The 13,857-nt window shown below is 44.9% G+C and overlaps 1 protein-coding gene and 1 non-coding gene across 8 annotated transcripts in view; both read right to left on the bottom strand.

The window, feature by feature from the left end:
- Positions 1-13,857, bottom strand: part of TEX14 (testis expressed 14, intercellular bridge forming factor) — an 88,283-nt gene that overhangs the window by 50,098 nt on the left and 24,328 nt on the right. For 5 of the 7 annotated variants that reach the window (XR_015721331.1, XM_087854543.1, XM_087854544.1 and 2 more), the window contains exons 1-5: positions 9,993-10,455; positions 9,478-9,592; positions 6,240-6,405; positions 4,441-4,577; positions 882-963 (exon numbers count right to left, since the gene is read on the bottom strand). Coding sequence is in view for 6 of the 7 variants with exons in the window: in XM_087854543.1 (XP_087710669.1) it covers positions 882-963; positions 4,441-4,577; positions 6,240-6,405; positions 9,478-9,592; positions 9,993-10,023 (531 nt within the window). In the remaining variant the exon portion in view is untranslated. Of the gene's footprint in view, positions 1-881; positions 964-4,440; positions 4,578-6,239; positions 6,406-9,477; positions 9,593-9,992; positions 10,456-13,857 lie in introns of those variants that run through there. The other 2 variants (XM_087854546.1, XM_087854547.1) reach the window with 1 other exon arrangement.
- On the bottom strand, positions 10,243-10,457 carry LOC123777203 (small nucleolar RNA U3). Its single transcript, XR_006775597.2, has one exon. It is a non-coding gene; the product is annotated as a small nucleolar RNA U3 (small nucleolar RNA).

A 13,857-nucleotide genomic window follows, 5' to 3' on the forward strand; every position in this document is an offset into this window, starting at 1 on the left:
GCAGCACCCAGACACCCAGCTACATGCCCAAATGTCTCTTTTTGATGGGCAGAACCAAGAACCCAAAAGATACTATTTTCCCTCAAAACATTTCTCAGTTCAAAATGTCAATTCCTTAGGGGCGCCTGGGTGGCGCAGTCGTTAAGCGTCTGCCTTCGGCTCAGGGCGTGATCCTGGCATTCTGGGATCGAGCCCCACATCAGGCTCCTCCACTAGGAGCCTGCTTCTTCCTCTCCCACTCCCCCTGCCTGTGTTCCCTCTCTCGCTGGCTGTCTCTCTCTGTCAAATAAATAAAATCTTGAAAAACAAAAAAAAACCCAAAATGTCAATTCCTTAAAGGCATTCCAACAAAAACTTATGGAGGGCAAGTCAATCACAAATAAGACCCGAGGGTGGGAGGGTGCCTGGCTGGCTCAGTCAGAAGAACCTGAGACTCTTCAGCTCTTGGACTCTTGATCTCCTGATCTCAGGCTCCTGAGTTCAAGCCCCACACTGGGTGCAGAATTACTTAAATAAATACATAAATAAACTTAAAAAAAAAAAAAACCTGCACAAATAAGACCCGGGCGTCAGTGTAGCTCTCTACTTGTCTTCAAGGAGACAAGTCTGGGCCCTCACTGGGAATGAATTAAAGGATCATTTTCTAAATTCCCCAAATGTAGCCCAAGGTCAGTCAAGGGAACTTTCTGGGGCTTTCTCCATTTTTCAGTAAGGACAAGAGCACTGAGGGGTCTCTGTCCTGCAGCAGTGGTAAAAGAAGAGAACTACTTCTCTGGAGAGGATAAGGAAGGAAGAGCTGCACAAAGTTGGGGTAAGGGCCCAGAGCCAGGTGGCTCTCCAGTTGGCCCCGAAAATGCTGGGTGTCCATGGCAACCTCTTACCTTCCCAAAGCCAAAGCTGTAGATATTTTGCGCAGAAATGACTCCAGCTTTAAGCAGTCGATTAGGAGAGCCATTAGGGTTTCTAGAAATAGTTTTAAATGGAAGAAAAGTTAAGAATTAACCACCCATATCCAGAGGAACAATGCCGAACCAAGCTATGAAAATATATAGTTCATTTTGTCTTGACTACTTGACTTTTTATGATGGAACTACAGGTGATATAATAGCCAGCCTGTGAGAGGGCCCTGTGATTTCTACCTCCTGGCAATTCTGCCTTTGTGAAACCCCTTACAGGTCAGATAGGGCAGACCTGTTAGCCCACTGGACACTGAAGAAATGACGGAGTGGTTGAATTCCAAGACTAGATCCATCAGGGCTTCTGTTCTGATGATGCTCTGATTACAGTGGCCAGCTTCCATGCTGTGAGGACACTCAAGCAGCCCTATGGAGAGGCCCAACACTCTCTCCCAATTTGCCAGCCATGTGAGAATGCCATCTTGGAACTGGATCTTCCAGTCCCAGTCAAACCTTCAGATGATAAAGCCCCACCTGACATCCTGACTACAACTTTGTAAGAAACCCTGAGTCAGATCCATACAGCTAAGCCATACCCTGAGTCCTGACCCAAAGAAATTGTATGAGATACAAGTGTTTATTGCCATTTGAAACTGCTAAGTTTGGGGGGGTTGGGGTCGATTCATTATACAGCAGTAGATAACGAATCCAGACGGTCAAAGCTGGAAAGAATCAAAACATATCTTATTCAACTTTTATGTTTACAGATGGGACAAACGAAGCCCAGAGAGGGGGAACCTGCTGGCCTGGGCTCACAGAGTAGCAGGAGGGACCAGACCCTGATGCTGCTCATTCCAGCCACTGCTCTTCCCACATACCACACCCAAACCACCACCTGCACACTGGGGCTCCCATTAACTGAAGGCGTCTTGAAGGGAGCGGCCTGTATTTCTTTCACTCCCAGAGGCTGACGCAGTGCCACGCATGCAGCAGGTGCTCAGTTAATGCTTTCTGATTCAGTAGTTTAGGCTCAGACTGAAGGACAAAATATTCTGCTACTGCTGGAGCCATGTTCCCTTCCTCAGCAAATGGCAAAGGAGCTGTGGGTGACAGAGTGTACCCATCCTCACCCCATGTGAGCTCTGTGAGGCTCCATGTGCCCACTTTTCATGAACAGAAGTAAATTCTTTACTTCTGCTTTCGGGAGTACTTTTAGGCTCTATCTCCTTGGCAACTCGGGCCAGGCTGTCCCTTCCGCACTTTAAGCTGCTGTGAGGTTTAAGTGAGGATCCGGGGGATAGCAACTGTTTTCATGCGCAGGGGAACAGATTCTGAGGTGGCAGCAAGGGCAGGCCTCCCCGCTGACGTGGCTCCCCCTTCCCACCTGGGGCCACCTGCCTGTGTGAGTGGCTCCTGGGGGGGGTGGGTATTAGCGCTGTTTAAGCAGAGGAGCCCGCTGTTCCCCAGGAGGGACCTGGGCAACAACTGCACTCAGACCAACCACATCTCTTCCTCTTTTACCTAAATTCCTCAGGCCACGTCTATGTAAGCGAACTCAACTGGGTGGAGGGGAGAAAACAGACTCCTGTTATCTACCACCATAGAACCATGTGTTCTTCTCAACTGAGTGCTTTGCTTTGCTTTTCCCCAACGAGGCTCTGTGTAAACGCCTATCTGTGAGGAGTCTTATCTGACATGGCCCCACTCAGATCTGAGAGGCCAGTTCTCATCTCATGGACTCATGTGCTCTCTTTACGTTAAAAAAGCGGGATGTGTGTACTTCCACTCTACTTTCCGTTAGGCACTCTGCGGTCCAACCCCATAAAAAGAATAACGTTTCATCTAACTATAAAGTAGATGCTACATCAAGATTAGTAACTTAAGTTTTTTAAGTTTCTCAACACTTCACTTTGATTTTCCTTGAGGCTGGCCCACCGTCCAACAGGCCGTGAACGGCTGGTAGTGAGTGAGACAAACACAGGGCTTGGCCTCTTGGTGTTGTGGAATTGTATAAAATTTCTGGACATGAAAGACTCCATTTTGAAGTTCCGTCTTCCTTCCTAACTAGTGAACTCCTGAACTGGGCCAGAAGCAGCAATGGTTTTACAAGCAGTTGCCCATAAAATTCAACAGAACAAATGGCATTTACTCCATAAAACTGTTGGTATGAACTTTAAGATAGAATAGTTAACGAATGCCTACCAAGAACAGTTTCATTTGATAGCACCAATAAAATAGAGAATAATCAAAAACAGTTCAAGCAGTTAGCACTGGTGAACAGGTTTTTTTCCCTCTTCTCTTCTTTATCTAAGTTATATAATTACCCTCTCCTTCTTTCTCATAAAAAAGGCTCATTTTCCTCACTTTTTGGTTGCTACCAGAATCTGTGCTCCGTGAACTGCAATTCTGAGACCCCTAAATAAAAGGCCTTTGTCTCTTGTTCAGTTTTACCTCCTTTTCTCAGTTGGCAGTGTTCAGTCTTATTAGAAACAGGGAAGAACATATGTAAATAAAATCACTGCAAACTGGGACAAGTCTCTCCAAACCCTGAACGAGGGAGCTCCACACAAGGGGGAGTGGCAGGGGCAAGCAAGGAGGGGCAGGAGTTGAACCCAGTAGGGCCTCCAAGGTCAGATAAGGGATTTGGGAGTTCATCCTGATAGCTATGGAGAATGCCCAAAAGGGTTTTTAGCAGAGTGGCACAGCTCGATTTCCATTTTTAAAAGGCTGTTCTAGATGCTGACCCACAAGAGTGGCAGCAGGAGGAGCAGTTAGGAGTAACTAGTCCTCGAGGGAATTAACTCATCTTTCCTGAAAAGCCAGTGATACACAGCTCATCGGAAGAAAACCAGGACTTGCTCAGGGAAGGACAGGAATGGGGAGCCCGTGAGGGTGTGACAAGTATAGCAACCCTGATTACAGAAAGTGATGCCATCAGACAAAATCAAAAGGGAAAGGATTCCGATCATAAAAACCCCAAGTCCATAAAGCCCTAAGACTTTAAAAGAGCTAGGTAGTTAAGCATGGAAAGAAGCCTGCGCCTGCCTCCTGCAGCTGTGATGGGGGCAGGGAGGCTGCCCACCCAGCGAGCAGCAGCTGTCTCACACCAGCTGGAAACAGACCGAGGAAGGTAAGCTAAGTCTTCGTGTTCTTTTGCAATCTTAAGAATAAAGGAGCATTCTTTCCATGGTTTGGGAGATGACACGGAAGCCAGCTGGCTACTCTGCTGAGGAGTTTTCTGCTGGGCTGCTCAGACCTGCAAAGTTCTTTCTTTGCTAAGCACTAACCACAGGGTGGTTCACACTAGAGCCTAGAACTCATTTCCCGCCCCCCCACTTCCTGCGTGGGGGCAGGGTGGCCGAAGGTGCTCTTCTGGCCACTTCTGCAGCGGCCACATTCTCTCTGTCAGAGTTCGCCGCTGAGAGTGGGCCAGATGCTGGATGGGACCAACGTGGAAGGAATCTTGGTGGCCCACACTGCAGGGCTCCTACAAGGAAGGCTGGGGTGATGCCAGATAGCCCACTCCGCTCAAGACAGCACTCACCCCTGTATGAGACCGCCAAACCGGGGTGGGCTGCAGATGAGCCGCTGAGGGGAGTCGATCTTCTTCAGGAGGTCATAGGAGAAACCCTGGATGATGGCCTGCATGTGCGAGGCACAGCGCTGCATGAACTCCACCATCTGCAACACACCATGAAGACGTTCAAAGCTGCAGAGAACTAAGAGCCACCCTGGCCTTCCGTGGACCTGGGCAGTCTGACCTGAATGATCTGAGGAGCCAGGAGCCCCTGACAGGGAAATCTCTGGAAAGAATAGTACCCAGGTGGTTTTTTACAGGTATGGAACGTTTCCAGGGAGGTGATTTGGCAATAATTTCCTCCAACTCCCTGGTTCCTCAAAAAGTTGAAAATAGAGCTACCCTACCACCTGGCAATTGTACTACTAGGGATTTACCCCAAAGATACAAATATTGTGATCCTAAGGGGCACAAGCACCCCAATGTTTATAGGAGCAATGTCCACAACAGCCAAACTATGGAAAGAGCCCAGATGTCCATTGACCAATGACTGGATAAAGATGTGGTATATATATACAATGGAATACTACTCAGCCATCAAAAAAAATGAAATCTTGGGGCGCCTGGGTAGCGCAGTCGTTAGGCGGCTGCCTTCGGCTCAGGGCGTGATCCTGGCATTCCAGGATCGAGTCCCACATCGGGCTCCTCTGCTGGGAGCCTGCTTCTTCCTCTCCCACTCCCCCTGCTTGTGTTCCCTCTCTCGCTGGCTGTCTCTCTCTGTCAAAATAAATAAATAAAATCTTAAAAAAAAAAAAAATGAAATCTTGCCATTTGCACCAACATGAATGGAACTAGAGGGTATTATGCTAAGCGAAGTAAGTCAACCAGAGAAAGACAACTATCATACGATCTCACTCATATGTGGAATTTAAGAAACAAAAGACAGGGGAAAATAAAACGACGAAATCAGAAAGGGAGATAAACCATAAGAAACTCTTAATCATAGGAAACAAACTGAGGGTTGCTGGAGGGGAGGAACTGAGGGATTGGGGTAACTGGGTAAGAGGGCACGTGATGTAATGAGCACTAGGTGTTATATAAGACTGATGAATCACTGAACTCGCCCTCTGAAACTAATAACACATGTAGAATCCAATCTACAATCCATATGTTCATTAATTGAATTTAAATAAATTTTTTAAAAAAGGAAAAAAAATTTCATCCAACTCCCTCCTTCAACAGATGAGGAAACTGAGGCAGAAGGAGCAAAATTACTTTACCAAGGCCAACAGCTAATGAGTTGGAGAACCAGAGGGAGGGAACGGAGGACTCTGCCCTTTTCCCTCCATGTGCTCAGTATCGGGTCTGCACTCTATGCTTTATATTTGTTATGTTATTTAGACCTCATCTGAACACATCACACCTGCCAGTGTGTGGCCTCAGCAAGTTACAAAATGTCAACAGGCCTCAGTTTCCCCATCTGTGAAATGGGGACAATAACAGTACCTACTGACAGAGTTACTGTGAAGATTAAATGACTTACTATTTAATTCAGAACATCTGATGTGTAGTAAGCGCTAGTTAAGGGTCAAAATTACAACTGTTCTCTCTCCTCACTGAATGGATGACCAAAAAGGTTCACTAGAGTTGTCTGAGGTTTTATAGCTGGTTAACTTGCTTCAACCCAGGTCTCTATATTTAGCGCCAATGGCAAGGCCACTGCAAGGCCTGTGCTGTCCCCAGGCTCAGCCCCTCCCTGCCCCCTGGGCCTCTGACTCCCAGCTCGGTCGGCCTTGGCTGCAGCTACAGAGTGGGCCCAGTCTTACCGTGGTGCTGCGCTCCTTCCCTGCCGTCAGGGCCCAGGTCTGAGGGTTTCGACCCTTCTCGTCATGGAGTCGAAGATCACCCCCTGCATCCAGCAGTTTGCTGAGGATCCACTGATTGCCTGAAAACGCTGCTGCATGAACAGGAGTGCTTCCATCAAAGCAGCGGCTGGAGGGGGAGGTGTTAGTATCAGTGTCCATAACACTCCTCCCTTCCACAGAGTGGGGCAGGGGGATTCAATGGCTGACACAAGGCTCCCTTTCTACAAAAGCACCCTTTGGGAGGAGGATTATAATACCATTTGTGAGGCTGTGCCAATAGGAGCTTTATAGACATCCCCTTTTTCCACCCTTACCTCTACCCTTCAAGGTGGTATCATGTTCCAATTAATAGATGAGGAAACAAAAGGGCAAAGCTGAGATTCATACCCAGGTATGGGTCTGGTTCTAAATCTGGTGTTCCTTTTCCCATTGCCCCTTGATACTGGCTGCTCTGAAACAATTTCTTCATGTCTGTAGTGTCCTGGAGTCAGGGTGGTGAAGCACAGCCTAACCAGAGACATCTCTTTAATGTGAGGATGTCTCTATCTCCCAAACCCTACAGTAGAGGCCTGCAAAACCCTGGCACCAGCAATGTGATTAAGAATCTACAACTCAGGGGCGCCTGGGTGGCTCAGTCGTTCAGCATCTGCCTTCTGCTCAGGGCGTGATCCTGGCGTTCTGGGATCGAGCCCTGTATCAGGCTCCTCCGCCGGGAGCCTGTTTCTTCCTCTCCCACTCCCCCTGCTTGTGTTCCCTCTCTCACTGGCTGTCTCTCTGTCAAATAAAGAAATAAAATCTTTTTAAAAATAAAAGAATCTACAACTCAGGGATGCCTGGATGGTTCAGTCGGTTAAGCATCTGCCTTCAGCTCAGGTCATGATCCCAGGGTCCTGGGATGGAGCCCCGCATAATGTCCTCCTAGAGGTTGAAACTAGAGGCCTGCAGAGTGACTTGGCAACCCAGAGGCATGTTTTATTTGGTCTATACAGTGTTTTAAAAAGGAATTTAAAATAATGGACATGGGGTACATGTGTGGCTCAGTAGGTTAAGCATGCAACTCTTAATCCCAGCTCAGGTCTTGATCTCAGGGTCGTGAGTTCAAGCCCTGTGTTGGGTTCCACACTAGGTGCACAGCCTACTTTAAAAAATATAAATAAATGGACAATATTTAACATTTCGAAGATTTCACGTTAAAAATTCGGATTTTCAGGGGCACCTGGGTGGCTCAGTCAGCTAAGCGTCTGCCTTCAGCTCAGGTCACGATCTCGGGGTCCTAGGATCAAGCCCCACGTCAAGCTCCCTGCTCTGTGGGCAGCCTGCTTCTCCCTCTCCCTCTGCTCATGTTCTCTCTCTCTCTTGCTCGCTCACTCTCTCTCTCTCAAATAAATAAATAAAATCTAAAAAAAAAAAAAATTGGGATTTTCGACCTCTTGGAAATTTAGAAGATCTGGCCTTCCTGGCTCCCTTTCCTACCCAGGAGCAACAAATGCCTAACCCTTCTTAGAGATAGCCTGTGCCCACTGACTCCACTTGGTCCCGCAGGCATCTGACTCTGTGAGTTCAACACATTCCTGCCATCACAGCATTTCCTTTGAGCACTTGGTAATACAACCTCCGCCCCAGAAATTTCCCTTTCACCTTGATCAGGAAGATAAAATTTTAAGTCACATGAAAATGGTCCTATCACAAAATATAAAGCCAAGGGGTTTGCTTTCCCCTCTTTGACAATATCCTTTCCTACATTCCCCTGGAATCATGAGGACTTTTTTTTTTTTTAAGATTTTATTTTATTTATTTGACAGAGATAGAGACAGCCAGTGAGAGAGGGAACACAAGCAGGGGCAGTGGGAGAGGAAGAAGCAGGCCCCCAGCGGAGGAGCCTGATGTGGGGCTCGATCCCATAACGCCGGGATCACACCCTGAGCTGAAGGCAGACGCTTAACCGCTGTGCCACCCAGGCGCCCCCATGAGGACTTCTAAAAGAGAAAAGTCAAACTGAGTTCTTAAGGCCTGGGCTACCGGTCTCAGTTCTAATCATTAACACACCATTATAGGCCAGTCACTTAAATTTTTTGGGCCTCAGCTCCCTAACCTAGAATATTAAATGTTTGAATGATTTGCTCTTTAAAGAGTCCAGCTCTCAGCCTCCACAAAACTGACATAATTGCAGATGAGTGGAAAATGCTGCATTTTTGCTGAGAACTCCAGGGATTCCCGGTGTGGCCTCCTACAACACTGTTACCTGCAAACAGGTGAGCCAGCCCTTTCTTTCTGAGCTTTGAAATTAAACATTGATACTAGACAGGAGAGTGTATGTGAGTCTAGAAGGAAGCAGCAAAATGTTCACTGTATTAATTTATATCTGGGTTATAGAATTCTAATACCAATTCGTGTTTTTTCTTTATACTTTTGCAAGCTTCCAAGTTTTCTCCCACTAAGCAAGCACCCCTATAAAAAACAAAGAGCAAAAGAAAAAAAAAAAACCCCAAAATCTCCTGACATCAATAGTTTTTCTTCTAAAAGTACATTAAACAGGGCCTCCTTGTGTAAGATGGGAATGCTATTTTATGACTTAAATGATCATATTCTGGAATTCCTGCAGAAATCAGCTGGAATCATATTAAGTGTTCAAAATCCGTTTCTGGTTCTGTCCAATACGAGCTGTAAAAGCACCTGCTGTCCCCTCCCTCTCGAGGAGGTGATTGTGAAGATCAAGTGAGCTGGTGCCTGGGAAAGCCCCAGGAAAAGCAAAAGTGCTACACTGTTCCATGTTAAAAGCTGGGCCAACTGTTAAACTCAGATTCTTTTGGCCACAATTACAAGGGCAACGCAAGTGATCCTGATAAAGTGATGCCAAGTATATTAATGAACTTGGTTGGTGGGTATGTTAAATTGTTTAAGTGAATCATTATATATATATACATTATATATAATTACAAATTATAACCTGGGATGGAAATATGTAAACTGTACTATTTAATAAATAACAGTCAAGTTCCCCTTATTTCACTGACCTAATAAAACTGCTCAGAAAACTTTATTAGCAGTTAAAAGTATGCTTCAACATAGCTATGCAACTGTATTTTATTGATATAAATTAGTAAAGCCTCTTTTAATATCTTCTCAAATTGTTTTCCAAATGTCCCAACTCATTTTAAAAAACATACTATTTTCTAGATAGCAATATTTTTATACTTACTGATTTGGATCCGATCCATAATCCACCAGAACGTCAACTAATTTCGTAAGGCCTAATAATGCTGCAACAAAAAGTGCAGTCTGGCCCAGGGAGTTAACTGCATCAACATAAATTCCTGCAAAGTAAATGCAAAGATCAAGTATCAGGAGACTTCCTAAGATAAAACTAGAGAAGTTCATACAGGAGACAACTAAAATTCCTTTCCACAATACTTTCATATATTAATAATAAATGTAAACTTTTCTCAAAAAGGAAAAAAAAGGCTTCATTAATCCCACAAACATAAAAGAACACAGATCATCAACTAAAACACAACCAACATTTATTTATCAAAAATATTTTTTACAAAACTTGCAAAAGAGTCGCCTGAGTCAGTGGGTTAAAGTCTGCCTTGTTTCTGCTCAGGTCCTGATTTCACTGTCTCTAACTCAACCTCAACCCGCATTGGGCGCTCTGCTCAGCAAAGACACTATGCTACTCATTCCTCAAAAAACAAAAACCATATAATAACTCACCAGACACAATTTTTGTACACCAAAAAGTCATATAAACGCTACAAGAGTACAAATGGGAAAAAAACACCCCCCAAAAACACAATATCTACGGGAAAAAAAACAAACCCCCAAAAAACACAGTATCTACAGAAAAAAACACGATTCAAAAAAAAAAACCACACACAAAAAAACACTCTGCAGCGAACGTTGTTTCAACAAAATACACTACATAAAACACCTTAATCTTCTCGTTTACCGCATATAAAGAAAAACCACTCAGACTGCGTCCTCTCCCTCTCACTTCCCCCGAAGGAGAAGAAGAACGATCATCAATGGTAATTGACAGTTGCATAAGCAACATCAAGAACCAGCTTCACGCTCAGGAGAGAACACTGCGCCTCCTCCTCGTGGTTTCGGGTACTCTACACGTTCAGAGAAACTTCTCTAGTAACAAACTATAGAAATGATCCCTGAAAGTATAGTCTTAACTTTTTGCACCCCGACTTTCCGGAGTGGAAGAAACCCATATACATTACACTGATGGTGACTTTTTTCTTGTCACTATTTTTTACAAATGTAGACTAGAATGTGTTTTCCAAAAAACTGTTCCATTACCAAAGTTCGACAAAGCGTTTTTGCACATAATGCAAATGTAAGAAGACATGTCATGTTATCACTTTAATTAACATATGGCTGATAAACAGCCAATCGCACGACATTTTTCCCCACCCTCCCCGTTGCCCGGCAGTTCCGACTCGTCAGGGTTACGGGGACTGTTGACGACTACAAAGCGCGCCGGAACTCCAGGACGCGCCTCAGTTTAGACCGACAGCGGGAGAGGAATCCTTTCTCGCAAGAAAAACGGAAGTGGGTGATGAAACGGATGACGCAAAGACAGAGACTTTGTAAAGCACTCCCGGTTTTTAAACTCAATCCCGTGATCTGAATACTAGCCATATAAATGTTCTTTTGGATGTTTTTTTTAAACAAATCAAGATATTTTTATTTACATAAAAAGTGTGTTTAAACAAAACAATACATAATTCTGCTTAAAGCGTCAGGAGCTCTCAGCTCTTGGGCTAAAGACAAAACTCCACATAGCCTACCAGGCCGTCCATGGTCTGGCCCCCACACCAGCTCTCCAGCCTTATCTGGCACCAAATTCCCTCTTGCTTCAGCCAAACTGAACTTCAGCCCTTTTGCTCACCATATTCCCTTCTGCCACAGAACCTTTGCACAAGCTGTTCCCTCAGGCAGGAATTCTCTCCCAATCTCTTCCCCAGCTTAACTGCAGTTCATCATTATGACATCTGTCCAAGTGTCATTGTCTCAGGGAACCCTTCCCTGACCTCCTTAACCAGACCCAACATCTTCTCTGTGTGATTATTTGACTTACGCCTGCTCTTTGCATGAGACTATGTTTCAGAAGGGCAGAGCCTATGAAATGACCTTGTATACCCACAATATCCCAAACACCTGGTACTAAATGAATGAATCCAAGCAAAGGTGTCCAGTGCAGAGAACTGGGCAAGATAGGGGTCCTTAACATTGTAATCTGTCATTTTAAAGCCATGGGGGGAAACACGCCACAAAACATTCTACCTATTTAAAATAGACAGCTGAGGATGGGGTCCCGAGGCCCACTAACATCTTAAGGGGCAGGCTGAAAGGACAAAGCCAAAAAATAGGGAAAGAAGGAAACCAAAAGAGAGAAGGGGAAAACCTGGAACAAATGGGTCATAGTGACAAGGGAGATAAGAATTTTAAAAAGGGGGGCGCCTGGGTGGCACAGCGGTTAAGCATCTGCCTTCGGCTCAGGGCGTGATCCCGCTGTTCTGGGTTCGAGCCCCACATCAGGCTCTTCCGCTATGAGCCTGCTTCTTCCTCTCCCACTCCCCCTGCTTGTGTTCCCTCTCTCGCTGGCTGTCACTATCTCTGTTAAATAAATAAAATCTTTAAAAAATTTTTTTCAAAAAGGAGGATCAGTCAACAGCATCAGACTGGAGAAATCCAAGAAGGGTCAGTGTTCTTGATGAGACCAGTGCTAGTGGGGTTCACATTTCTCACTGCTCAGTTCTCACTCTGTTACAAGTATTTGTGGCATGTCTTCTTCCCTACCAGACTGTGTCCCCTAACCTTCAGGGCAGAAACTGCCAAATTTATCTCTCTTCGGTGTCAGGTAAACTTACTTGACCTAAGCAAGCCTAAGAGTAGAGAAGAGCAGCAAAGAACAACGTGGGAGGACAATTCTCCATGGATGGCTCCTGTGTCTCCATGTCAGGAAAGTAAGGCACTAACTGCCCTGTGTTCTAGACTACATTTTGAAGATGTTTGTATACCAAACTTTGGAATATACACTATCTTCCGTTAGAGCAGAGGGAAGGCATACTTACTGTCCATTATAATAAAGATAATAACTTCTTCTGGAGCAAAGGATATATTGTCCGTCATAGAAGATAAGCTCAGGGTGCGTCTGCTGTAAAGCAACCCACCACATGTGCAGTGTTATATAGCTCTTTCCATGGCTCTGTAGAAATTAGTGCTTGAGGAAACAGCACCAAAAAAGCTAAAGTCTAACTACTGTTGTTGCTATGAGTAATAAACTATCCCTTAATTCTGTGACCCAGGAATCTCCTGTCTTCTGCCTGCCTCCATATACCTGAAGCAGGCTAACTTATAAAATCACAGATTATTCATAATTCTTGATAGGAAGGAACTACCATTTAGGGAAGCAGATTGGTTAATTCCTGGAGCTCATAAAGTAAAAAATTAAATCAACCAGGGCCTCCAAAGGCTTAAGGAAGCACTTAGGGAGGCAATGACCAACAATTCTTGAGAAGACACAGATGGCTGCAGAAAAAAATAGGTTGAAAACCACTGTCCCCACAATTTACATAACAGCCCTTTGGTGTTTTCCTAGTAGAAATCACTCATTCAACAAATATTTATTTCAGGCCAGCCCACTGTAGCCATGTTGTGAGCGATATAAAGGTGACCAAAATAAGTCCCCCAAGAAGTAACCAAAGGCAGCTTTGACATGGTACAAAGACTGACTAGAAAGGTTAAAAGACCTGGGTTCAAGTGTTGAAGTCCTAATGACAACCCTTTTTAGCCTGGAGCTTCCAGATGGGTCAGTCACTGGGCCTCCTAGGAAGCAAGATCTGATATTAATAATAACGACGTGTGCCAGGCACCATTCTAACGCAATCCTTACAACAGTACCATGCAATAGGAGGAAGGTACTATTATCACTGTTTTATGGATGGAAAAACCTAGATTTAGAGAGGGTAGGCAATTTGCCAGAGATCACACAACAATCTGGCTCCAAAGTCCCTGCACTACAACATACTGTCTCTCTCCCATCCAAATTCCTCAGCCTTGCTGCTCAGAATTGCAGAAGGCTTTAGTCACTAAACAATGCTGTCCATGGCATTAAACACAAAGGGGAGATAAAGTATTAATTTCTGAGAGTAGGAAACCTAGATAGCTTTGGGAGAAAGTGGAATGATGGGGTGTAAAGGGAATGAGAGGCTAAATAATGTGTGTATAGGAAGGATGGGTATTTCACCCTACTCTGCAATATTCAATAAACCAACAAAATGGTGCCTGAGTTGAAATAGTGGGGAAAAAAACTTCCTGTGATGCTTGAAAAAAATAAAAAATAAGAAAACATTCAGAACTGGAGAAGAGGTGGGAAAACAGACACTTTCCTAAATGCAGTTAGGAGTGTGAAGTGTTACAATGTTTTTGGAAAGCAATGTGGCAGTATCTATGAAAAGCTAGACCCAGAAATCCCACTTTGAATATTAAAAACCCATTACGTAGGGCGCCTGGGTGGCTCAGTCGGTTAAGCGTGGGCCTTTGGCTCAGGTCATGATCCCAGAGT

This window comes from Ursus americanus, chromosome 23 (assembly GCF_024610735.1).
Source record: "Ursus americanus isolate L20-20 chromosome 23, mUrsAme1.1.p, whole genome shotgun sequence".
Classification (NCBI taxonomy): domain Eukaryota; kingdom Metazoa; phylum Chordata; class Mammalia; order Carnivora; family Ursidae; genus Ursus; species Ursus americanus.